Raw genomic sequence first — 25,865 nt, 5'->3', positions numbered from 1 at the left:
TTATTATTATTATTATTATTATTATTATTTCTGTGATATTATTGTTAGTACTATTATTGTAACTATATTATTGTTCAATTCAATTCTGCAATGATTATCGCTTGCGTGATTGTGGTTAAATTGTTATGTATATGTGTGTGTGTAGATCAACATTCAAGACATGTACAGTGAGAGTTGCTGTATAATATCGGATGCGGAGGTATTATGTGAAATAACTTGTGACATTACAACATTGTGAAATACTGCTAGCTTAACTGCTGAGTAATCGCTCCGTTATTGTGTGCATTTAGCGATGAGCTCATTTTTTTTGGAGAAACCTAGAGTGCCCCAGGCAATTTCAACATAGTACGTAACATTTGTCGCTGGGTGGGGGTAATATTATAGTTATTTCTGTAGATTGCGTAGGTGTGTCAGCTAAAGGTTATAAGTAATAGGACCAGCGTTTTATAGTGCCAGTCAAATGGATGGTGAACAGTGAGATAGTCAATTGGAAGGTGAGACCACAGTCGGTCAGTTCATTTGGAGGGAAAGGCTTGCCATGAAGTCATATGAACGGATAGACTTGCTATGAAGTCAGTGGAATACAGAGCCTTGCTATACGGAGTACTACTGAGATGATAGTAGTCAGTCATCTGGATGGAGAAGCAGCAATCACGTGGATACTTAGCCGTCAGTGAAACAAAAAGGATACATCACCAAATCAGGCTTGATACACCTACAGCAGACACCAACTCAAAGGAATACTGCTGGTAGCTCCAAGTAGCCTATGTAGTGGCCTCCGTGGTATGCACTAGCCAGCGTCTTGGTAGGTGTGCTAGCTACCAACTGATGAGCCCAACCTAGCCCACGAGGGCGAAACGCTGGCAACCAGGAATGAGTTAGGTGGAAAATGTATAATGTCCAGTAACGGACCATTTATATTGGTATCAAAGGAATACGTCGTAATTACATTCAAAGTGTTGAAGATAAAGTCAAGTGAACAGTGAGGGATAAATATCTTGTATAACTTTTAAATGTCCAGTCAAGAGGAATTTAAATTTAGTGCCTAGTTTCTTTCAGTTGTAATATCATAATTTTATATTTTCATCTGATTTATCGCAGCAAGTCTTACTATTTTTTATATACTATTTAACGAATATATTTTGTTCTATCAAATTAATTTATCGTTTTATTTCAATGGTAGAATTAGATAACCTCAAATTTAATGGGGAAACTGAATGACATTCTCCTTCTAGAACCTACATGGTATGTTGTCAAAAGTAAGCTTAGTGATATTCAAGACTCTCATTCTCTTATTGCTGCATTGAGTTGTAGCTGACACCCATCAAATATTGTGTGTGTAAGTAATCTGGTAAGAACTAAGTCTGAGTACAAGTTCCAACGATTGAATATTTTATTAATGAGTACAGTAGAAGTCCGCTAGAGCGAGTACGGCATATAACGAGGACTCCGTTATAACGATAGTCTTTGTCCGTCCCTTCAAAATTCCTATATTGAACTGTGTATTATCCTTCGGTTACAGCGAGGGCCCTATCACTGACACATCCGTTATTACGAGCGATTATGCACGCTCGATTTTTTCCGTTGCCGATATTTATGCACCCAGTCATTATACTGCATGCGATTGATCATCTTTGGCACAGTATAGTTTTCTCGCTATGCCCAACAACGAGCTCTCTTGTCGACATTCGAAAGCAATGTCAGAGTCGATTTTAATACCCGTCGACTGCTTTTCCGCAAGGAAAATGAAAGGAGAACATGTTTTCGTAATAAATGCATAAATAACGTGTCCGATAACCGTTGTTAACTCGTTAAAGATAATCGCTTAATTTTAATGCTAAATACCAAAATTAAGAATGAGATAGGCCTACACCTCAAGATATGGCAGAGTGCATCATTGATTACGAGGTTAGTTTATATCTTGCGTCCGTTAAATTACGGAAAGGTTATTATCATGTAAATTTATAGCGAGTAGGTTATAATTTCTCTACCGGGGCTTGAAGTATGTTTTCATCATGCATACTACAGTTAAGTTAGGATAGGTGACTCTATTGCAGGGCCTCTCAAACGCCCAAAATCTCACGCGTGCAGAGCGAGGCGCAAGAGCTCCGTGCACTGTGCATCGGTGCCGCTCGGTATGGCTCGGATCAACGCTTCGTCTCTGGGCTACTCGGCTGTGCTCGGCTCTACTAGGCTATACTCGGCTCAACTCAGCCAGGATTTGGAGCGCTACGGCGCAAGTGGGGGAGAGGGAGACAGGTGGAGCGAGCGAGACAGGCGTGAGGAAAGAGCGAGTTAGCGCTATTGCTCCAAATCGAGGAGTGGGGGTCTGCACTCTGGTCAACCAAGCCAAGTCGTCTTTTGCACCGTGCACAGTGCATGCACCACGCGCATGCAACCTGAGAGGCCCTGCTCTATTGAATAACAAAACTGAAACGTTTGCCACAAAGTCCAATCGATCATCTTTGGTACGGTATAGTTTTCGCGCTATGTGCATTTGCAAGCTCTCTCTTCAACATTCGGAGGCAATATTGGAGTCGATTAGTAATGCCCCTCGACTGGTGTTCTCTAAAGAAAATTTGAAATGAAAGAGGATAACACGTTTTCGTAATAAATGCATAAATAACATGGCTGATAGCAGCTGTTAACTCGTTAAAAATAAAGGCTGAAGTAAACTATCTCGTAATTTTAATCGTATACTGTATACTGAAATTAAGTAAGAATGTGATACACCTCAAGATATGGCAAGGTACATATCTGATTTCAGAGGATAGTTTATATATTTTCGCGTCTAGTTAAATTTCGGAAAGCTATTCCCATATCAATTTTTTGCGAGGAGATTATCATTTCGCTACATGTGCTTCAATTAGGTTTTCATGATAGGTACATATACGGTTAGGTTAGGTAACGCCGCTTGAAGAAGAAAACTGAAATGTTTGCCACAGAAGCCTCTGGAGTGATACCGTATTTCTCCGAATCCAAGGCGACGCGTTTTGTTTTTCTCAGAATTTCGTGTGAAAAATCAAGGGTCGTTTTGCATTCGCAGCCTGATAGTAATGAACACCGCTGGCAATGACCACAGTAACCACGCTGTTCCTTTTCACGCTCACGTGCACACACAAAACTCGATGACAATAAACGACCCCCTCTTTATCATACATCACTAGCCGCGGCGACCGGTTGTACAGTGCCTGTGCGTAATGTCTCTGGATCTCGGGAAATAGTGAAGAGAGAATGACATTCTATTATCCTCTACAAAAACATTTCTTAAATCTGCAGAATGGCATCAAAACATGGGAGCCTTCGAATTCTTAGAAAGGCCACGGCTACTCAGTAGCAGAGTTGTATCGCGTCTGCTGTACCTGGTGCTTAGTAAAATTATGTTTTATAGACAGCAGGAATATTTTCGTGATGGATCATCACATTGTAAAGATACGTGGAACAGGTATTGCCGGCAAATTGTCAACGGGTTCTCTTCGATGTTATGATACCAATTTTAAATTAATAGCTTTTAAACACTCGGAAATGTATAATAATTGTGCAGCCACAAGAAAGTACGCTATAGGCCTAACTAAAGCCAATATTTGGCGTTACCTTGAAGACAAATATAGGTTAAAAATGCGTACAGAACAAAAAAATGCATTCAGTGGCCTGCAACAAGGACGCTTTAAAGAAGTCAAAGATGAAATTGTGAGGTATGTGCACAAAAATGCAAGGGCGGAATTGCCATACCGCAGCCCAATTAAACTTGTTCGTTGACTTTTAAAGTCTGCGATTAAGACCTGTACATCGCTAGCCGCTGAAGTTGGCTAAATCCGGCAAGCAAGAAGTGCGTGTTGCGGCAGCCAGTTATATCTGACGCTGAGTGAAAGTAACAGTCTTTTAGTAAGCAAAAATATTTTCATGATGGATAGTCGTATTGTAGAGATGCGTAGAATGTATATCGCCGGCAAATTTTCATCAAATTACCTTCGATATTATGATGCCAATTTTAAGTTAATGGTTATTAAACCCGCTGATATAAAGCATAATTGTACAGCCGCAAAAAAATATGGCATAACTAAAGCCAATGTTCAACGTCTACAAATAGTCTAAAAATGCGTTCTGTATAAGAAAGACATTCATATATGATTTTACAAAGCACTTTTAAGCCTCATTAAAAAATTTTGAAGGAAAAAGTGGGGGTCGTCTTCGGTTCGGAGAAATACGGTAATATATTTTTTCCTGAATGAAATTAAATACACACTTTCACACGTAGTATCAGATTTAAAAAAACAGCAAACAAGTAAGCCGTAGTGCGCATATTATCCGCGACAATGCACTTTTTGAACAAACTGATTGCCATTTCATACCGATTTTAATGTGTACGGGGGTTTTCCCGATTTTTTAAAAAAATGGGAATAACGACAATCCGCCATAGCGAGTAAATTTTTTGCCATTATGAATTCTTGCTATAACTGACTTCTACTGTATTAATTTTCATATGTTTAGTTTCAATTCAGGTTTTATGTTTTTAAAATAAATAAGTGATTCAGGAAATTCGACAGTATCTCAATTTCACAGCGTCTTCCTGGTGCCTATGATGAAGTTGTCGTTGTTTCAGCGTCACATAATTTGGTTGCGGAAGGAAAATGCATATTAGCTTTCCCAAACTGGCAATGCAGATCATACTCCAGTCTACTTTGAAATGCCAGTGGACAGGACTGTGAATGTTAAGGGTGCGAAAAGTGTTGCCATTATAACAGGTGGTAATGAAAAGCGGTGTACTGCAATGTTGTGTATTCTCGCCGACAGAACCAAATTGCCGCCGTACATTGTTCTCAAGCGAAAGATGCTTCCTAAAAATCTACCCGCTGGTGTTATCGTCAGATCTCAGAACTCCGGCTTGATGGACAGTTCACTTGTGGAAGACTGGGTAAAGTGTGTCTAGCAACATTGCCCTGGTGCATTATTGGGACGAAAGAGCTTACTTGTTCTTGACAGTTACTGCGGCCACACAACAGACGCTGTTCTGATGAATCGGTGCTGCTGTCATTCATGTTGATTATGACTGGTTCAGAATAAGGCACATTTTCAGACAGTCTATCTTTTTCCCAGTAGTGGTCTTCAATTTTCTTAGCGTGTTTAATGCGTTATTTCCAGAATTCAGGGGTCACGGTATGTAAGACTTCTAGGCATAAAGCTTTAACTGCTTCTATACCTCTACCATTTTCTAACGTGTTAGCCATATTTGTTTCTGCTATTTTCCCTTTTACGTAAGCCCAAATGAGCTTGATTGGATTAAGCTCGCAATGGGCCACTGGTAACCAAACAAGCTGCACATCTGGTCGAAGTCCTTTAGTCAGTTGTTCCAGCTCCTTTACTGGTGTTTGAAAATAAGGCCTACCGGGCGAGTTGGCCTTGTGGTTAAGAGCGCACAGCTGTGAGCTCGCATCCGGGAGATAGTGGGTTCGAACCCCACTGTCGGCAGCCCTGAAGATGGTTTTCCGTAGTTTCCCATTTTTACATCAGGCAAATTCTGGGGCTGTACCTTAAGGCCACGGCTGCTTCCTTCCCATTCTTAGGCCTTTCCTATCCCATTGTCACCATAAGACCTATCTGTGTTACTGTAATGTAAATAAAAAAAATTTAAAAAAGGCCTGCTAAGGACAATCAGCTCTGAATTAGTTAATTTGTTATAATCGTCAACTCCAGGTGGTAGTGAAATATTCTTCACGTTTTCTTGCCACGCATATTTCATAGCATGGTTCTGTTTGCACCAGGTCTCGTCTGTAAAGATCATCTTGTAGCCCTGTGCCCTTAAGTCTCTAATTTGTCTAAGTTAGGTATGTCGGGATGCAACAACTGTGGAATTTATAAGAAGAAATAAAATTAAAGCTTACCAGATTACTGGACACCAGGTTATTGAAACAACTATTTGATTACTTTTTGAAGAATAAAATCAATAATAATTGGTTCAAAGAAGTTCAGGACGATTTGGAAGAATTGGGTATAACTTGGCAACAAATCAAAGAAAAGAGAAGAGGATTTTGAAGAACAAAAGCATGTCTCAAACTAAAAACAGTTGAACGGAAACAATATACTATATCGGACACACAGGGCTTCCAGGTCGGAGAGGATGAGAACTGGGAGAAGAAAAAGAAGAAATAAACTCAAATGTATTGATTTAAGTGCTCCTATGTGGGCGTAAAATATGTAAATAATAAATAATAAAGCTTGAAAGTAAATGAAAAGCTGTGTTTATTGCGCGCAACACTGCGCCTGATTTCACCACCCGGCCTGCTGTTAATCACGCAGTCCGGCGTACACAAAACCTCCTTTCAATATTACTCTTCATAAATTCGGTACCATACTGTATGGTTACAGCTGTAGTTTCTGATAACCAGGACTGAGTGCTTCAAAACAAGCCCAAGTTTGCTGCTGTACTTTTATCCTGGGCTGAGAAAGAGTTGCTTTAGAAAAATAAGAACTTTTTCGAGGTGGTTGAAAAAAATTTTAACTTGAGTATTACACTACAAATACATGTGGTTAAAACAAAAATCTCATTACCATCACACAAGTAGTTTTACTTGTATTATTCCTAAGTGAGTGGTTCCTTGAGAAGAAGCAAAAAAAAAAAAAAAAAAGGCCTGGGCAATATTTATTACAACCACAAATAAAAAATATTTACATAATGTCGAAAACAATGTGTTTTATATATGCTAATGTAGAATTAAATAAGGAAAATATTGGTATAACTCGCATTGCTATAGGCCTATTGGTTCGTTTGTAATTAAAGCCTAAACTTGAGTGTCCATAATATAAAATCCAACGGTAGGCATGTAGTTTCCACAAAGTCTTAACTGGTTAATTTACTCATAGAAGTTTAACACGTAGACTCGTATTAATTGACAAGGTAATCAACAGTTCTATCACACACGGTATTAACATGTCCGATATCTAACACTTGTATATTATAAGTCACGCGAAATATTTAAGCATTTGGAAAGACTTAGAATGCAGGATTAATACCGCTGTTGGAGTTAGAGTTCTCGGCTGTACCTCGCGGGTACTTAGTTCAGCATTCAGACCCGATACTTGCGCACAGTGTTAAACTTGACTGCCAGCACAACCTCGGGCAGCAGGTCTGTACTATGCTGTATTGTCCCTACACTGGCTTGCTGGAGGAATTGGCCCTTCTTATATACCCGGGTTTGACCCTGAGCATACATGTCATTGAAATTACTTGATGTCTTGACGTTGCGATATCTCCTTAAATAAAATGGTTATTAACATGAAATTTGGACATGAGCTATCTGTTATTATAGGCTACACGGTCCCGTTGTTGATATCTCATCTGGAAGCGGAAATATAAAAAAAAGCTTCCAGATGGTATTGTCTTAGCAGGCTGCCACAAGCTCGCTCGCCAGAAACGTTGCATCATTGCTCACAACGCGCACAATTTGAAAGGATAAAGCAATCCACGCAATTGCCAGTTCGATCCCGGGTGGTTCCTGTTTCAAAATACGTTATTGGAAGCTCGAAATTATGTGGAAACATGTTATGTCTTATTCTTCCAGAAGCCTGGCCAGGCAACGTATATAAAGAGGCAGTCTTGGGAGTTCAGTTGTTTTAGTGAGAGTTACGAGTGCAAGTCATTAACTGAGTATGAATTTCCTACGTTGTAGTAGATTGACATGCAAGTGTTGCAGTGCCCATTCTTCTTATTCTTCTGCTTCTTCGTAGCAGTCTTTTGTTCATGGGGGGGGGGGTGGGTGGGTGTGTGTGTGTGTGTGTGTGTGTGTGTGTGTGTGTGTGTGTGTGTGTGTGTGTGTGTGTGTGTGTGTGTGTGTGTGTGTGTGTGTGTGTGAGATAGATAGATTACACAATTGACAGCAATTCGTGTGTGCGTCCTTGTGGTAATCAAGCCTCAGATAAAAATAATTCTTTCTTTTATAATCTCTTTAAATTCCTCTCTCAGCAGCAGTCTTTCTTTCTGCATCCTTCAGCCCCATGTTAGACACTCCTACCCTCCCTTCTTTACCTCCTCTCCCTATCTACTCCTTTGTTTACATTACCTGCTTCCAGCAAGAAGTCAGTTCTTGTTCCCTATCCACTTCTTTGTTTGCATGTCCTGCCTGCTTTCTCCAGCAAATCAGTGGTTCTTCTACATTATACATTAGAGATTTACTTCTTTGCCTGAGCTCCTAAGTCAACTTAAAGACATATTATGACAAGAGGATCATAACCATAATTTTTGTTATGTGTATTTTAATGTTATAATTATTCCTGCAACATTGTCTTTGTCTGGTATACATATGTTTTAGTTATCACATAATCTGTTTAATTTTTATTTTGCTGAAGATGGCCACTAAGTGGCTGAAACTAGTCCCAAGACTTATGTAATATTATTTACTTGATATATTGTATTGAAAAGGTGGACCCTCTTGTGAATTTATTTCTTATAATTGCACTTCAGTACGGAACAGAAATGAAATTTATAGCTTAGAAATAGTGGTGTTACAAAAAGTTGCAATGTTTGGGCTGGGAAGAATTGGGAGAAAGGAGGCAAGCTGCTTGACTAAGTGGTGTGTTCTTAGCTGTCACTGGAGAGATGGCATGGAATGACATTAGTATACGAATAAGTTTGAGTGATGTTCTTAAAGGTAAGAAAGATCACAATATGAAGTTAAGCTCGAGAGGACAAATTGGGGCAAATATTCCTTTATAGGAAGGGGTGTTAGTACTTGGAATAATTTACCTAGGGAATATGTTCAATATATTTTCAAATTGTTTGCAAGCATTTAAGCAAAGTCTAGGAAGAGAACAGATAGGATATCTGCCACTTGGGTGACTGCCCTAAATGCACGTCAGTGGTGATTGATGATTGAGAAGTTTGTTACAACTACATTCACAGACTGATAACTCTGCAAGACGGAGCCCACCTAGCTGTGCACGCTTCAATTTAAAGCAGTGAAATCGTATTATCAGTAGCAGGGAGGCAAGGGTGGAGGGCTGCCATCTGCTGCGGTACCTCCGTTTAGCTGCGTAAGGTTTCATACGTATCAGGTAAATTCTCTGTGTGTATCATGGAGGGTGGAGATCCGCTTTGCTGTGTACTGGCCTAAGAGTATCCAACTGCAACCTAATTGGTCAGACTAGTTTGATGCAAGAAGTGGAGGGCTTTGGGAAAGTTTCTTGTCATCCCATCTTCATAAGTCTCGTGGTGGTATAGGCCTAATCAAGTCCCTCAAAACAAAAGACAAGAATTCAAATGCATTTGTATTTGCTATCTTTGACTGACATGGGGAGAAAGAGATGTAGAAATACAAGAATGACCTAAGTGGTGGAAATAATAATTTGATAGATTGGGCCTTGAAATAAGCCAATCAAAAACTGTCTGTATGGTGAATAGCAGGGAGAGTAAGAAATTCCAATTGAAATTAAGTTATCACAAGATCAAAACTGTCCAACATTTGGAAAATAAGAAAAAATAATTAAAAATAAGATGTACAGTATTTTGAATCCCAAACGTATGCAGGATAAATTTTAGACTGCCTGTGCATTTATTATTACATATGTGTGTTTCTTTCTTGCAGTACTGTCGACTGGATGGTCAGACACCTCATGAAGACCGTCAGAGGCAAATTAATGAGTATAATGCACCGGGCAGTGAAAAGTTCATTTTTATGCTTTCTACTCGTGCTGGTGGTCTTGGCATTAACTTGGCTACTGCAGATGTTGTTATTATTTATGATTCGGATTGGAATCCACAAATGGATCTGCAAGCCATGGTGAGTATAAATGGGCAGTGTAATAATATTTATTACCTTTTCTGAGTCAGAGCTGGTATGTAAAGTCATCTGCTTGGGAAATTCTGTTAGACTTTCTACAGTTATTTTTCTTTTTTTGTACTTTGAGTGGCTAATCTTACGGCCCGTTGGGCCTATTGCGCCATGGGATTTAGCTTTTTGTTTTAATCTCTCTAATAGATGTGATTTCATCTAAATTTGCTTTTCAGTGATACACTTAATCCCTGCCTTTTACATGAAAACTAGAAATTGCAGCTAATTCTGCTAGGAGAACACATTCATGTAAGTTTCACAGTAAAATATTTGTGGATTATGGCTGTGCATACTTGAAATGTTTCTACTGTAGGTGATAGTTGCTGCATTGAACGAAAGAAGAAAAACCACACTCTAGATATATTATGATCACTATATTGCAGTTATAACCAATCAGTGCCTACGGCTTTTATTTTAGAGTTGGTGTATGGACACTCTAGGTGCTTGAGACACAGATTTATTAAAGAAATGAATCATCCGTCCTCCAATGAGGCTGACCATTTGGATCCGGAATACAGTTTCAATTCAATGGAGTTTAAAAATATCAAGAAATTAAACTTTAATTGTTGAAGCTGTTATCTTCTATTTTCCCAGGGTTAGTGGGGGAGAAATGTCAATCACGTTCTCAGGTACAGATGGAAGTGAATGATTTGCAGAGTGTCCCTCAGTATCTGTATTACTATTTTTTCTAACTCGCAGAATGGACCTTTCAAGTTTTGTAGGAAGTTCGATGTCTGACTAGGGAGGGCTCCTCTTGCTCCGAATAGCAGGCCTCTGACAATCCACCGATCGGTGATTAAGGAGCAACAACATAAATTTTTTTAAATTTTTTATGTAAACATGGTTTTTAGAGACATATAGAATATTCAGAATACTTCAAGAAGAGAGAGATGTTGTTTAGATTTTAGATTAACAGTTCATTTGTTTTTAATTTATAACTTATTTGGTAGTATATTTTTCTCATGTAATTGAATCAAGTCCGTACATAATTTGCTGAATTTTTGGTCGCTGATCTGATGAACAGAATGAATGTAGTTAAACACGTATGACAAGTTAATAAAATAGCTGTTTTTTAAAATAGTATTGGCAAGGCAGAGACATTGCCAGTGATTTCTCAGTGTTACTGGATAAAAGTCAGTACAAACCAAAATAAACCATAATGGTTCAAAAAGGACATTGATGGCATTGTTAACAACAGTGAAAAAGAAGTCAGAGGAGTAAGAAAACGTAGTTGGAGAGGGGTGGGGGGCAAAATAACACACAATGAAGGATTCAAATCTCTTAAAGCGACATCAAACTGTTTAGAGCTGCAAGAAGAAATTTCCAGCACTGATGTGTTACTTCAGACACTGCATGTTATGGCAGCATGAAAATGACAGTTGATTGGCAAGCAAAATTCTATTACAAACTTTTAAAACTAATTTAAATCTTTATCTGTATTCTTTTATGCTTAAATTTTTCATTGTATTATTCAGTGAATGTAAGTATCAACTGTTCAAATCACAATACAGTAAAACCTTGTTAATTCAAAGTCGTTGGGACTCAAAAATCGGACTTCGAATTACGTGATTTCGAATTAACCGCCAATTCGCAATTCAGAAGTACCAACCCTTGCCAAGTTACAAAATATTCTAAGGCCTGTTACTGCATGCATTTAACGTCACCGAGCTCGATAGCTGCAGTCGCTTAAGTGCGGCCAGTATCCAGTATTCGGGAGATAGTAGGTTCGAATCCCACTGTCAGCAGCCCTGAAAATGGTTTTCCGTGGTTTCCCATTTTCACACCAGGCAAATGCTGGGGCTGTACCTCAATTAAGGCCACGGCCGCTTCCTTCCCACTCCTAGCCCTTTCCTGTCCCATCGTCGCCATAAGACCTATCTGTGTCAGTGCGACGTAAAGCAAAAAAAAAAAATAGCATTTAACCTTGATTCACAGTTTATACCTTTTAAATGCCATGAAAAAAGAACTGTTTCCAAAATGTATCCAAGAAGATGCATTTACAGTATTCAAATAATACACTTGAATATCTCACTGGTAAACATAACCTCACACAACGAAAAAAGAAAAAAAAAAAAGCACAATTCCAAGTCGAGGAGAAATCTATGCTCGCTCCCATGTGCAAGTGCTTTATTAATTGGATTACTATACTGTATGCATTTTAGATGCCTTGTATTTACACAGAAAGTACCCGATGCCGTTAAAATCGAACTTTCCTATGACTCTATCCTTGTACGCTTTCCCGCCATGGCACTTCTCTCGTACTTCAGAAATGTAAACACTTGCCGCGTCACAAAGTATTCTAAGACTCATTAATACATGCAATCACCTCGATTCACAGTTTAACCCTTTCAAATGCCATGGAAAAAACTATTTCCGAAATGTATCCAACAAGGTGCATTTACAATGTTCAATTAATGCACTCGGATAAATCACTGACAAACATAACCTCACGCAATGAAAGAAAAAAAATCGCACAATTCAAAGATGAGGATAAATTATGCCGGTTTCCCTGTGCAAATGCTTTATTTTTTGGATTTTTTTACTGTTTGCATTTTTATTATAGATGCTTTGTACTGGCATCTAAAGTGCCCGACGCTCTTAAAACATTGTGGCTTATCGAAGTTTCCTATGACGAGGGAATAAAGTATCTCGCTTCCATGTGCATTGCAACGCACTACTATGACCCCCATCCCTCACACTGTACGATTTCCCGGCTGGCAATTTCTCCTTTAAATCAATAAGACCGTTTGGGCTCGCATTAAAATAAAGCAATGCTGTTTCACCGGCAATGTCAATATTGTTCGGTGCCTACGAATTTATTATATTTGCCACGTTTTTTCGTCAACTGTCGGCATCGCCAGTGTTCGCAGATTCTGTTTTCCCGCACACTGCATGTTGCGTGATATTACGGCGTTCCTTAAAAAGGTTGAACACACAAGAATTCCGATTTCATTCAACTTAGCAATCATGAAGCGCACTGTAGACCCACCGAAGTGAGTGTAAGTGCGGAAAGCTACCCCCCCACGTTCCGGAACGCGCGTTCTATTATGATGCGGAGCGGATAAATTTTGAGTTGAAATTACTCTGTAACATACTGTGCCCGTTCACACCTCCGCGACAGCTTTCAAAATGGCGCCGAGTGAAGGTATGGCCCGTTTGATCTATAGGAAGCAAAGAATAGACACCAGTTGCGGTGACATAGAAGGCCATACACTTCATGGAACGGTCGAGTATTGAGAGTGAAACGGACAGTGGACTGTCTACTGTATTGTTTTACGAAAAAAGTAGAAAACTACGGATTGTTAAGAAAACTCCATCTTAATATTTTTCAATGGAGAGTGAAGACGGAACTGCCGACCGCGCTATAATTTTAAAGGAAGAAGAAGCGATCTGAGGCAGTACTAAAGGAAAAAGCGTCGGAAAAGAGAAGAAAACAAGTTAATTCACCGGAAAATAAGCAGAGTTGATTAGAGGTATTAAAAAAAAGAAATCGGCTAGTACCACGAAATACGCGTGGGCGGATACAGAGCGCACTTGGTATATACCCTGCAAAGGAAGACCAAGCCAGCATCTAAAAGAAAAGGATCTCATACAAGAAGAGATACATCTCGATTTATTGAAACAATAAAAATAAGTTTTCAAGATCCACAAGAAGCAGCCGACAGAGATAGATTCACTGAAATTAACACCGAGACCGAAGATATTCGGCGGAGACCAAAAAAAGAAATAATAATTCAAGGATTACAAACTTCAAAAAGGATTATATAATGGCTGTTCACTGTGCTGTAATCCATATTTTAGTTGCTGACAAGAATACCATGAAGATGATGTGCTAAATATACATGATGGACCAAGCTGGAGACCAGTACATCTTGCCATACGACCGAGCCATGATGAGGAAGGGAATGAGAAACCATACAGCAATTCCGTGATGAGGAAGCAGATGTTGTACCAGATGTCCAACCCATTACCTGACCGCAGACCCAACTACATCCATTTGGGAAGCAGAACAGCTGGACCAGGACCAACCATCAGCAAACTAAGTCATTTACAATACTTAATCGCATAATTTTTGGTTTGCCTACACATGTGCCTTAGGCTTGTGCCGATAGGTTGAATATAATACCGATATATAAGAAATGCAAGTGAGTGTTACCAGTGAAGTGTGAGATACTTAAGTCCATAGTTATATGATCTAGCAATATAGCATAAGATTCTAATGTGTTGGATATATACGTCATCGTATATCGGTCAAAATACACGTATGTAGCGAGAGGTTTGAAAAGGAATTTTGGATACAGCTGATAGTAATGACATACTGGCAGATTACAGAGATTTCGTATTGGTAATGCTACAAGTCGACGTCACGTTTGGTTGCGCGCGGTGTAAAATAAACATATGGAATCGCGCATTATTTTGCTTCGCAATAAGGGCATTGAACTCGATCATAGGTTATGATATATAGCAACTTTAAAATGTTGCTTTAAGAAACATAGTGTGGTAGTTTTGACATGGTCATGTATATGGGAACGCGACGAGTTAATATTGAGGCTACGATGTTAAGATATTATATGAATGTTGAAATAAGGTTATAATTGTGCTAACTTAAGGAAAAGTATGAGTTATATAGTGATATGAGGAGATTTATACGCACTACGTAGGGGCCATTGGGTGCCTGCAGTTTAAGATATGCCACGCTACATTCTTTAGATTCGTATACGTGAGATTGCCCACACCACAGGATTGACCTAAGCCAAGGTATGAATAGAATTTACTATTGTAGAAATTTGCTTGTGACGGGATCGTATGTCAACTTTAGATGGGCTGTAATGAATATCGGAATACTACGATACGTTTTATAGCTGTGTTTTGACCAAATGCATTCACGACACCGATAAATATGATATTATGTTTCTGAATACGACGACATAGCAGTTGCATTGTAACTGCGCGTATGAATAAAATAGCTTGCATTGAAGTAGAATGTTATGGAATATAACGAAGGAAAGGGACATTGAGTCTAAAAGACGTGTATGACAGCCAAAGGTTATGTTGTAGTTAGATAGCTGAATAGATTAACATATACTCTGTTTGAACTTGCATTTTCTCAACGAACAACATCTAGGGAAATGTTAGATTAGGAGCCAAATTTAACAGGCACTAGGAACAAATGCCTTAGTCCGTAAGTAGTTGTCCATGCACAACGTGAAAGAAGTAATAAAGCATGAGTTCTGATTTATTCATATGGATTTATGCATTCAAATTTACGCATCCAGATTTACTTATTCGAGTTTACTTATGTGGATTTACTTATTAGTGACTCGTCATTTACTGAGTATCAGCTACGATTTACTATTTAATATTCTCAACGCTCAATTCTAATATGATTGGTGATTAAATATAACTGTGATATACAGTTCAGTCCTGCAATTTAAAGTTGTAATTTGGTTTAATTTTAAGTTTGAGCTTATTAGTGGACTTTTTATAAACTTCAGCTTAACCGGGTGTTTTATTCAGACTTGTTTAATTAGTCTTAAAGCAAATGAGCTCTCGTAACAACTTAATTATGTTGGTGTTGTATCTATGACTTAACTTCAGAATGGACCTTAGATGTCCAGTGATCGATTGTAAATATGTACATACTCAATTTTGATTTCATGATGGAACTGATCTACATAGTTTAATACTAGATATTGTTTCTCTTTCTACGAGCCAGCGCTGACTCACAATCCACACTTATAAATACGCAGTGACAAGTAATGCCTTGGATTAAATTCCAATTTAATAGTCCAATATTTAGTCAATATCTTGTTTATTTTTCTACAATTTTATGTGTCATGAATTCTTTCATTATAGCCTAGTTGGTAAGTTAGTTGCTTAGCTAAGTGAATTGTTGATTAATTAAGTACTCCATTTAGTCATGACCAGTTCTCACGTCGTTGAATACTTTGATTTAAGAAATTGGTTGATGATTATTACTATTATGTCATGAGATTCTATAGGCGTCTCCCGTGCGTTGTTAATCTTTTCATACTCGCGTAAAGCGTAACTTGAAGTAAGATTTCATGTCTTACTTGGCATCTGAACACCCTGAGGTATCCGCTGAGCGACCCCATTTCATCTGATTAGGCAGCCCAACTATGAGTTCGAAATGGAGGTATCGGGTAAAGAATGTAAGCTTTGGTTACAATATTATTGTTTTAAAATGTAAAGGCAGTTTCGAATTAAAAGTCTGAATTTCGGTAATGTGGTCGACATTGTACTTCGAATTACGAATTATCCGTATTTCGAATTAAACAATTGAAATAACATGCAAAACTGTATCTCATGTTTCCAGGAACGAGAGCTTCTTCGAATTAGGCGGGATTTTGAATTAACCGATTTCAAATTATCGAGGTTCTACTGTATTGCTTTTTCCTTTTAACAGATATTCCCACAAATCTGACTTACCGCTGGCCTGTTTGTCGGCTAACCAGGCCTGTACTGTACAGTGAAATTACTTCATCAAAGTGCCTAGTGTTACCATAAGGACGAATTTCTAAAAAAAATATATACACGATAAAATGACTGAAGTGATTTGTTTCATTTTCTGTAATACCTCAGAATATAAATCAAGCAAGATAAGGAAGAAGTTTTAAAAAGTAATTTAGGTGCTAATCTTCATTCATCCAGGAGATAGTGGGTTCGAACCCCACTGCCGGCAGCCCTTAAGATAGTTTTCCGTGGTTTCCCATTTTCACACCAGGCTGTATCTTAATAAAGGCCACAGCCGCTTCCTTCCCACTCCTAGGCCTTTCTGATCCCATTGTCGGCATAAGACCTATCTGTGTCGGTGCGATGTAAAGCAAATAGCAAAATCCTCAGTCAGGTGGTTTTTGATGGTGCTCAATTATGACAACCCTATATCAGTAGATTTACTATTAGATGAATAAACTCATGGGGGATAAATTTCCAATAATTGTAAAAATAGTTATTAGGATGTAAAAGCAATACCATTATTATTAGTTACGTACAGGTCGTTTGCTGTCTAGCCTTGACTGCATACAGAGTGCTCAAGGGTCACTCCATACAAGATCATCCAGTTTGAATTAAATTGGTTGTATGGCAATTTTTGAAAATTAGCTCAGCTGACTGCCTCAGACAGTTAATGTGTTGTTTTTCTGAGCCAAAGTTGGCAGGTTTGTTTTTGGCTCAGTCCATTGGTATTTGAAGCTGCTCATATACGTCAGCTGCAAAACAACAATCATCCCAATTCTCTTGTCCTTTCACAAGAGAGGAAACCCTAGAAGGCATCAAGAACATAAAATCCGGGAAAGCAACAGGTATAGACGGCATCTATCCTGAATTCCTGCAGCTCTTGGACCTGCAACAATCACTTAGCTCACCAAATTCTTCTCCAATATTTTGGAGACAGGTAACCTTCCTTCACTATTCAAGAAGACCAAAGTAATATCGATCTTGAAACCCAACAAGGACCCTCTGAGAGTGGAAAGCTACAGACCCTTTGCACTGCTAAGTGTTACTCTGTCTCCTGGAAAGACTAATAGACAATAAGATCTCAGAAACCATCAATAATCTCCTTCCCACAGAACAAGCTGGCTTCAGACCTGGAAGAAATGGTGCTGACCAAATTTTTGTGTTGACCTCTCATATTGAAAATGGATTTGAGAATCGGAAGATTAGTATGGCTGTCTTCTTAGACTTATCAGCAGCCTATGATACTGTTTGGCGAGAAGGGCTCCTGCTAAAACTTATCTCTGCCATCCCCTGTGTCAAGCTTACAAATCTCATTGGCAATATGATTAGCAACAGAAACTTTCAGATCTTCTCGGATGATGCAGTTAGCAAAACCTACAAACTGAATGTTGGACTTCCACAAGGATCTGTTCTGGCTCCCTTACTTTTCAACCTCTATACTGCTGACTTACCAACAACTAAGTCCAGGAAATTTATTTACGCAGATGATATACTACTGGTTAGCCAAACACCAAGTTTTCCAGAAGCTGAACAAATTCTTACAGCAGATCTAAAAAAGTTAGATACATACTTCCAAAAGTGGTGTCTCCGTCCAAATCTCCAAAAGACTGTTGCATCTGTGTTTCATCTCAGAAATAAATTTGCCAACTACAAGCCTACAATAACATTCAGAAATCAATCCTTACAACACTGTCCCTTCCCAAAATATTTAGGTGTCACATTAGACAGATCCCTAACATATAAACATCATATTAACAACACAGCCACCAAGATTAAAAGTCGGAATAATATTCTTAAAAAATTAGCCGGCACATCCTGGGGCGCAAACAACCAAGTGTTGAGATCTACTGCTCTAGCTCTTTGCTATTCAGTTGCCGAATACTGTGCTTCAGCTTGGCTGAACAGTGCTCATACTGCGAAGATTGATGCTCAACTAAATCGAGCAATGCGCATTATAACTGGTTGTATTCGCTCTACAAACGTGGCCTGGCTGCCTACACTCTGTAATATTCCACCGCCTTGCTTAAGAAGGTCTGAAGCTCTTCTAAAACTGTGGAAGAAGACCAGCCAGGACTCCAACCTCCCCGTTCACCAGGATATTACTCAACCTCCCCCTCCACGACTTAAGTCTAGATCTCCGCCCTGATGCACTGCACTTACACTGGAAGAATCTGGGTTCTCCATCACAAACGCCTGGTTATACCAATGGCAGCAGTCTTCTGTTCCCAATCAACATCTTGTGACTCTACCTCATGTTCAACCTCCCGGATTCCATCTACCCAGACGTCAATGGAGGACTCTAAACAGGATAAGAGGCAATCAAGGAAGATGCGGCTATACTCTTTATAAATGGGGCTGGCAGAAGTCTTCTGGGTGTGATTGTGGAGCTACCTCACAGACCAACCATCATGTAGTTGCCAAGTGTCCACGGAGAGCATTGCAAGGTCCTTTGGAGGACATACACAACGCAACTGAGGAGGCCTTAAAATGGATCAATAGACTTGATTTGGAACTATAGGCTTCTGCTTGTATATACTGTATACTTATTTATATAATCTATCTGTGCACCTCATACGATAAATAAATAAATAAATACCCTTCCACCTATCGTTATTTCACTAATATATTTCAAGAATTGCATAAATCAAGTATGGTAGAAGGAAATATATGTTCCAGCCAGCTACTCAGGGTAAAAATATAAACTTAGTCCATAAAAACCTGTTAATATAATCGCAGGTTCCGTTGAAGAGTAAAGACGTTTGCATACCAATCATTCAACCCCCCCATAATCAAGCAATTATCCATGATATTGCTCATATCATCTCATAGATTATTACTATTAGTATTTATTCTACCTTATGGCTACATATTACCTATTTTCAGAAAAATGCAGAAATTATCCTAACTCCAGTTTATCAGCATGCTAATTTAATATCAAATAGAATCAAATCGAATTGAGGGCTGTAGAGAAAAGAAAATGAAGTTATGGTCCATATTTAACTTGAATATATAAATTATTTCCATTGACATAGTTTAAATTGGATATACTATAACCTTTCATTCATAACTTTTCATTAATACTTTGTTGAATCATTTCAGTTCATCACTTTTGCATACAAATAGTTCATGGGGTAAATGAAGATTGATTCTTTATTTCAGGTGGGAGTAGGGTTTCTTCATATTTAGTTTGGATTTCTCAATTACTTGCTGCATCAAATCGGTTTACTATGTCTATAATAATACTAAGTAAGTATTGTCATATTCATTCGTACATGGCAGTAGAAATCAAATATTTTATCAATAAGTGCCATTAATAGAATAACCAATCAGTTCAAACTATGGAAATCGTGCCGTACGATTATATATTTATGTGCTACTGTAATTAAAATAAACTCTTATATCATTTACCACTGTGCCAATACTACATTGTAATTCAATTCACCAATCCACATTCACATTGTGAAACATTTGTTATGTAAGGTGATGTTCCTTAATATCCCTATATCTACTCCATAAAGTATGTGAGATTCCATTAACCTAGCATAATCTCTCATTGTTATACCACCAGTCAACCTTTAATCACTTGGACTGTATCTCTATATTCATATGAGCATGACCTAACCTCGCTGCTTGCGTCTTATTTATCATACAATAACCGTAACTAACACACAAATCCGTAACATCTTCCAACCATTGCTCACACAATGATCAATTAATATTCTCCAATACTATCATTACTTCATAATTCTCATATATCTCTTCTTATAGACTCATCTGCATATGTAAATTCTCAGCTCATTTCTTCTAAATAACCTCTTTGTTACGGTTTACTCGTCCATCGACAACATATTCTTCTTATTAACCGCGAAATCCCAATATTTAATCCATTTCTTCTTATAATACAGTCATAATGGCCATGTCTGCCGATTTGGTCTCTTCATTATCCAGGTTTAACTCTGTAATTCACAGACTCTCTTCTTGATCTCGCCTAGTTCAACGCTAAATGATCTTTCCGAGTAGATTGGTACACAAACATCGATATTTACATTCCATATATGCTTACAATAACCTAAAATCATCTTAAGAGTATGGTATGACTATTACTCAAATTGGCACACGTTTGCGTTTAACTTCTTAAAATCTAGCCCCACATAATTTATTTATAGGCAATTCTGCACTTCTACTATTGTATTTCAACAACTACAAATAAATTTGAACTGGTAATTTAGAAACTTATTACTTACATCGTCTCGATTGGGTCAGCTGCTGGCTCCTGCTCGTTCTTTATGCCATTTCTGAGCAATCAGCTTTGGTCTCCGTATACGTCACAGCTGGGCATCGGTCTCGGCAGTCTGTCTTGAGTCATAGCATCTCAGGTAGTTCTCCTCCACCAGTTTAAGCATGTTTCATCATATCGCTGATGTCCATGCAATAAGAAGACAACATTATTTGGGCAGAATACATAGCTAGATCTTCCATTATAAGCCTTCTAGGAAGTATGAATGGCTATTGGTATGTCTTAATACTCCGAAATTGTTCTCTAAATATATATATTTCCAATAAAGCTTATTCTCGTTGAATATATCGTCTACTGAATGTTGAGTAGTGCTTCTGATTAATATCTCTGCTGTTTTTGACGGTATCCAACCGCTTATTATAATGCAACTGGCCTTTTTCTCCTCAGTCTTTCACTGGTCCATAGCTTTCCTTAACTTCAATATTTTAAAACGAAAGTGTGTACGTTTTCCTCTCACCTCGGCTTATTCTGCAGGAGTAAATAACTAAATTCTTTGCTTGAATGTATATTTTCTCTCGGCTTTCTTCTCCTACGTTGATAATACTCTTCTTGGCTCGCAGTAAAATTACTCTCCCTTTTAAATGCGATCTTCTCTTACAAAGTAGTTAAGAATAGAGTGAATTCAATTATTTCTTAAGGACCATAGTTGTTCTATCTAAGAAACTCTTTTTTTTTCTTGGTGGTCTTTATAAGTCTCCGCCTTCTAATTACGATCAACATGCCTCATGGATACACTTTATATATATTTGCGCTGTCTGAAGCTGCTCCGCGCCATTTTATCCGCTACATCTCCATGTTAATGATCATCTCAACTGTAACGTAATGGTACAGTAGATTCACTAGCACGTTACAGAGCTCCTGCACGAAAAAATTTCGGCACTTCAGCGTCTCCAAAAAAAATAAAAGTAGTTGATAGGACGTTAAGCCATTATTGTTGTTATTATTATTGTTTCTTATTGTGGTTTACCGTAGTCACGTCCTAGTTCGTGAACTATGGGCAACGGCTGAGTGGCCTAGTTAAGGGGTCCTGAGAGTCGGGATACCAGTTGCTATAGAATGGCAGTGGGCATCTCGGACATATTCTGAGTCATGGCCCTCCTTGCGCTCAGGTGGCTATGACTATACAATCCACTGTTGGACCCTAACCCATTAGAGGAGTGATTCTCTCTTGGACTATGTGTAAGTAGGGTAGCATCCTCCTTCATGAATTTACAGAGCTCAGAACATTATAAGCAAGCCTTGGGCCTATGGGAGTAATTCAGTTCCACCCCCATTTGACAGGGGAGGACTCTTTCGAAACAACTTGGCGAATGAGATGGAATTCGATGGGAAGCTATCAATATTATTGGGGTTTATGGAAGAAAGTAGAACTGGCTGAGTCAGCAAAGAGGATGCATGTGGATGTGCTAGGAGTAAGTGATATATGGGTAAAGGGAGGTAACGAGGAAGAGATAGGAGATTATGAAATGTACTTGACGGGTGTTAAAAAGAGAAGAGCAGAGTGTGGGGTAGGGCTGTTTATCAGGAATACTATTGCATGAAACATAGTTTCTGGTAGGCATGTAAATGAGCAGATGTGGATAGATTTGGCAGTTGGAGCAATTAGGACGAGGATTTTCTCAGTGTATTCATCATGTGAGGGTACAGATGAGGATGAAGTTGACAAGTTTTATGAAGCATTGTGTGACATCGTAGTCAGGGTCAACAGCTAGGATAGGATAGTGCTAATGGGCCATTTCAATGCGAGAGTTGGAAATAGAACCGCAAGATACGAAAGGGTGATAGGTAAATGTGTGGAAGATATGTAAGCTAATAGAAATGGGAAGCGCTTGCTGGACTTCTGTGCTAGTATGCGTTTAGCAGTTACGAATACATTCATCAAGCAAAAAGCTATTCACTGCTACACATGACAAGGTAGAGGTACCAGATCCATTATAGACTATATCTTAAACCAACTTCAAATTCAGGAAATCTGTTAGGATTGTACAGTTTTTCTGGTGATTTTTTGATAATACAGACCACTATGTGATCTGTAGTGAACTAAATGACTCTAGGTCTAGAATAGAGGAAGTCAAATCTGTCTGCAAACAAATAAGGGTAGAAAATATCCAGGACAAAGAAATTAGAAGTACACGGATATGATTAGTGAGAAGTTCTCAACGGCTAACAATAAGCAGGTTCAGGATATAGAAAGAGAATGGGTGACATACAGGGATGCTGTAGTTGATACAGCAAGGGAATGCCTAGGTAGGCATGAAATAAATAAATAAATAAATAAATAAATAATAAAGACGGGAGAGAGCGAACATCTTGGTGGAATGATGAAGAGAAAGCAGCTTGTAAATGTAAAAAGGCTCATCAGAAATGGCTGCAAACAAGGGCCGATGCAGGCATGGAACTGTACGTAGATTGAGGAAACAGAGTGAAACAAACAGTTGTTGAATCCAAAAAGAAGTCTTGGGAAGATTTTGGTAAAAATCTGGAAAGGCTAGGTCAAGCAGCAGGGAAACCTTTCTGTACAGTAATAAAGAATCTTAGGAAGGGAGGGAAAAACGAAATGAAGTGTTTGGGGTAATTGAGGTGAACTCATAATAGATTCCAGGGAATCACTGGAGAAGTGGAGAGAATATTTTGAAAATCTTCTCGACGTAAAAGGAAATCTTCCTGATGGTGTCACGAACAACTGAACTCATGGGGAGGAGGAAAGTGATGCTGGTGAAATTACACATGAGGAAGTGGGAAAGGTGGTGAATAAACTTCATTGTCAGAAAGCAGCAGGAATGGATGAAATTAAACCTGAAATGGTGAAGTATAGTGGGAAGGTAGGGATGAAATGGCTTCATAGAGTAATAAGATTAGCATGGAGTGTTGGTATGGGACCTGCAGATTGGACGGAAACTGTAATTGCACCTATCTATAAGCAAGGGAGCAGGAAGGATTGCAACGACTATCGAGGTATCTCATTGATTAGCATACCAGGCAAAGTATTCACTGGCATCTTGGAAGGGAGGGTGCGATCAGTGGTTGGTAGGTAGTTTGATGAAAACCAGTGCGGTTTCAGACCACAGAGGGGCTGTCAAGATCAAATTTTCAGTATGCGCCTGGTAATTGAAAAATGTTGCGAGAGGAATAGACATTTCTGTTTGTTTCATAGATCTAGACTAAGCATATGGCAGGGTACCGAGGGAAAACATTTTTGCCATACTGGGGAACTATGGGATTAAGGGTAGATTATTAAAATCAATCAAAGGCATATATGCTGTCAATAGGGAACATGCATGATCCGGGGTTTTAATTAAAAATATGCTAATCTGATTCAAAATTGCATGCAGAATTCAAAAATGTGATCAGAATGTACAAATAATAACTCCAAACATGATAAAAATCTACGAAAATGTCACGTCACGCAAGTACGCGATCTCATTGGCCTGACGTCATCGTACAGGTTGACTGAATTAGCAGACGAAATAACACATAGTGTGCTGTGAGAAGCAGGATACACTTCGCGTATTTCTACTTTACGTTAGTGTCTAGTATGGTTAAATTCGAGGTCTATACATTGGATAATAATCTCAGTGGTGTATTTTAGACTTAAAATGAATCCTGCGCAGACAGTGAGGCAGAAAACTTATAAATGGTGTAGAGTTCCGATGTGCAATAGCACATCGCATACCATACCAAACAAATTGTTTATAAACGTTCCAAAGACGCTAAAACTAGGGAGAAATGGATTTTGGCGAGCTGGAGAAATGCTGGCGATATATCGGAAAAGTCTACAGTTTATTTTTTTGAAGATTTTAACGTAAGATGAATTTGTTTGAATTTTCAAATAACTTTTCCATGTCAGCTGTTCTAGTGGTAAAACTTTAAATTTTAATGTATGATGCTTTATTTAAATGCTTCAATTACATCTTGGAATATGAAAGTAATAAACAGTGCATTAAATAATGCTGATTATTAAAGTATTCTCCAAACCTAACCTATGTTTTGGGTGATCCATGTCAAGATAATAAATCAAAGGGGTTATGAAGCATTTTGACAGCTCTAATTCTACCAATATATCTTGGCATGGGACAGTTATGTATGTCTTTATTGAAGAGCTTAATTGGTAAAGAAATTTAGGCTATGTCTAAATACTCTATAATGTAACAAAGAATAGGCGTGTATATCATGAAAGGAAACAACGTGAATTTAACAAATGTATAACTCTACACAAAACCAATGCTTGTCTGTTGGGGTCTTATAAGTTAACAATGCTCAATTATAATAATCATAATATTAATTAAATAAATAACATAATTGCACACAGGTGAAAATAGTGATGTAGGTGTTTAAAATATTATCCAACTTAGCCTAAGTTTTAGGTTATACAAGCCAAGTCAATAAACCGAAGGGTAAAAATACCGCGCGAGTTGGCCGTGCGGTTAGGAGTGCGCAGCTGTGAGCTCGCATCCGGGAGATAGTGCGTTTTGAACCCCACTGCCGGCAGCCCTGAAGATGGTTTTCCGTGGTTTCCCATTTTCACACCAGGCAAATGCTGAGGCTGTACCTAAGGCCACGGCCGCTTTGTTCCCATTCCTAGGCCTTTCCTGTCCCATCGTCGCCATAAGACCTATATGTGACGGTGTGACGTAAAGCAAACAGCAAAAAAAAAAAAAAAAAAAAAGTAAAAGTCACAGCACCCAAAGACATTCCTGTATTGAGCAACTAAAATGTCACCAGACCAGGACACTTTTCTTTTCTGATATGCTCAGCTTGTTAAAAGCCAAATGTAATTAATGTTACTGGCTTCACGCTCCGCCAACTACTTCTGCGATTTTCGGAGACGCCGATGTGCAGGAATGTAGTCCTGCAGGAGTTATTTTACTTGCCAGTAAATCTACCGACACGAGGCTGACGTATTTGAGCACCTTCAACTACCACCGGACTGAACCAGGATCGAACCTGCCAAGTTGGGGTCAGAAGGCCAGCACCTCAACAGTCTGAACCACTCAGCCCGACTTGTGAAAACTAGATGAAGTCATATTTATCTTTATCATGTTTAACTTTTTCCCTCCACAAAGATATTTAATTCTCTTTCATGGGCCCCGGAAGTGGGTAGGCCAGTTGTCCCAACCATAAATATATATTTTTTTGGGAATGATAGATTATAGCCCTATATTACTATGATCTTTATTTCTTTCCTTCTTTCTTTCTTTCTTAATCAGTTTATCCTTCAGGGTTGGTTTTCTCTCGGACTCAGCGAGGGATTTCACCTCTACCACTTG

The 25,865-nt window shown here is 38.6% G+C and overlaps 1 protein-coding gene across 2 annotated transcripts in view; it reads left to right on the top strand.

Moving 5' to 3' along the window:
* Iswi (Imitation SWI) overlaps window positions 1-25,865 on the top strand; it is a 304,965-nt gene that overhangs the window by 166,964 nt on the left and 112,136 nt on the right. For both annotated transcript variants that reach the window (XM_068225541.1, XM_068225540.1), the window contains exon 12: window positions 9,579-9,773. In XM_068225541.1, the coding sequence (XP_068081642.1) occupies window positions 9,579-9,773 (195 nt within the window). The remainder of the gene's footprint in view (window positions 1-9,578; window positions 9,774-25,865) is intronic.

The sequence above is a fragment of the Anabrus simplex genome, chromosome 1, assembly GCF_040414725.1.
Source record: "Anabrus simplex isolate iqAnaSimp1 chromosome 1, ASM4041472v1, whole genome shotgun sequence".
Taxonomy (NCBI): domain Eukaryota; kingdom Metazoa; phylum Arthropoda; class Insecta; order Orthoptera; family Tettigoniidae; genus Anabrus; species Anabrus simplex.
Note: the sequence above shows the minus strand (reverse complement) of the source record. Positions and strands in the feature narration are given on the sequence as shown.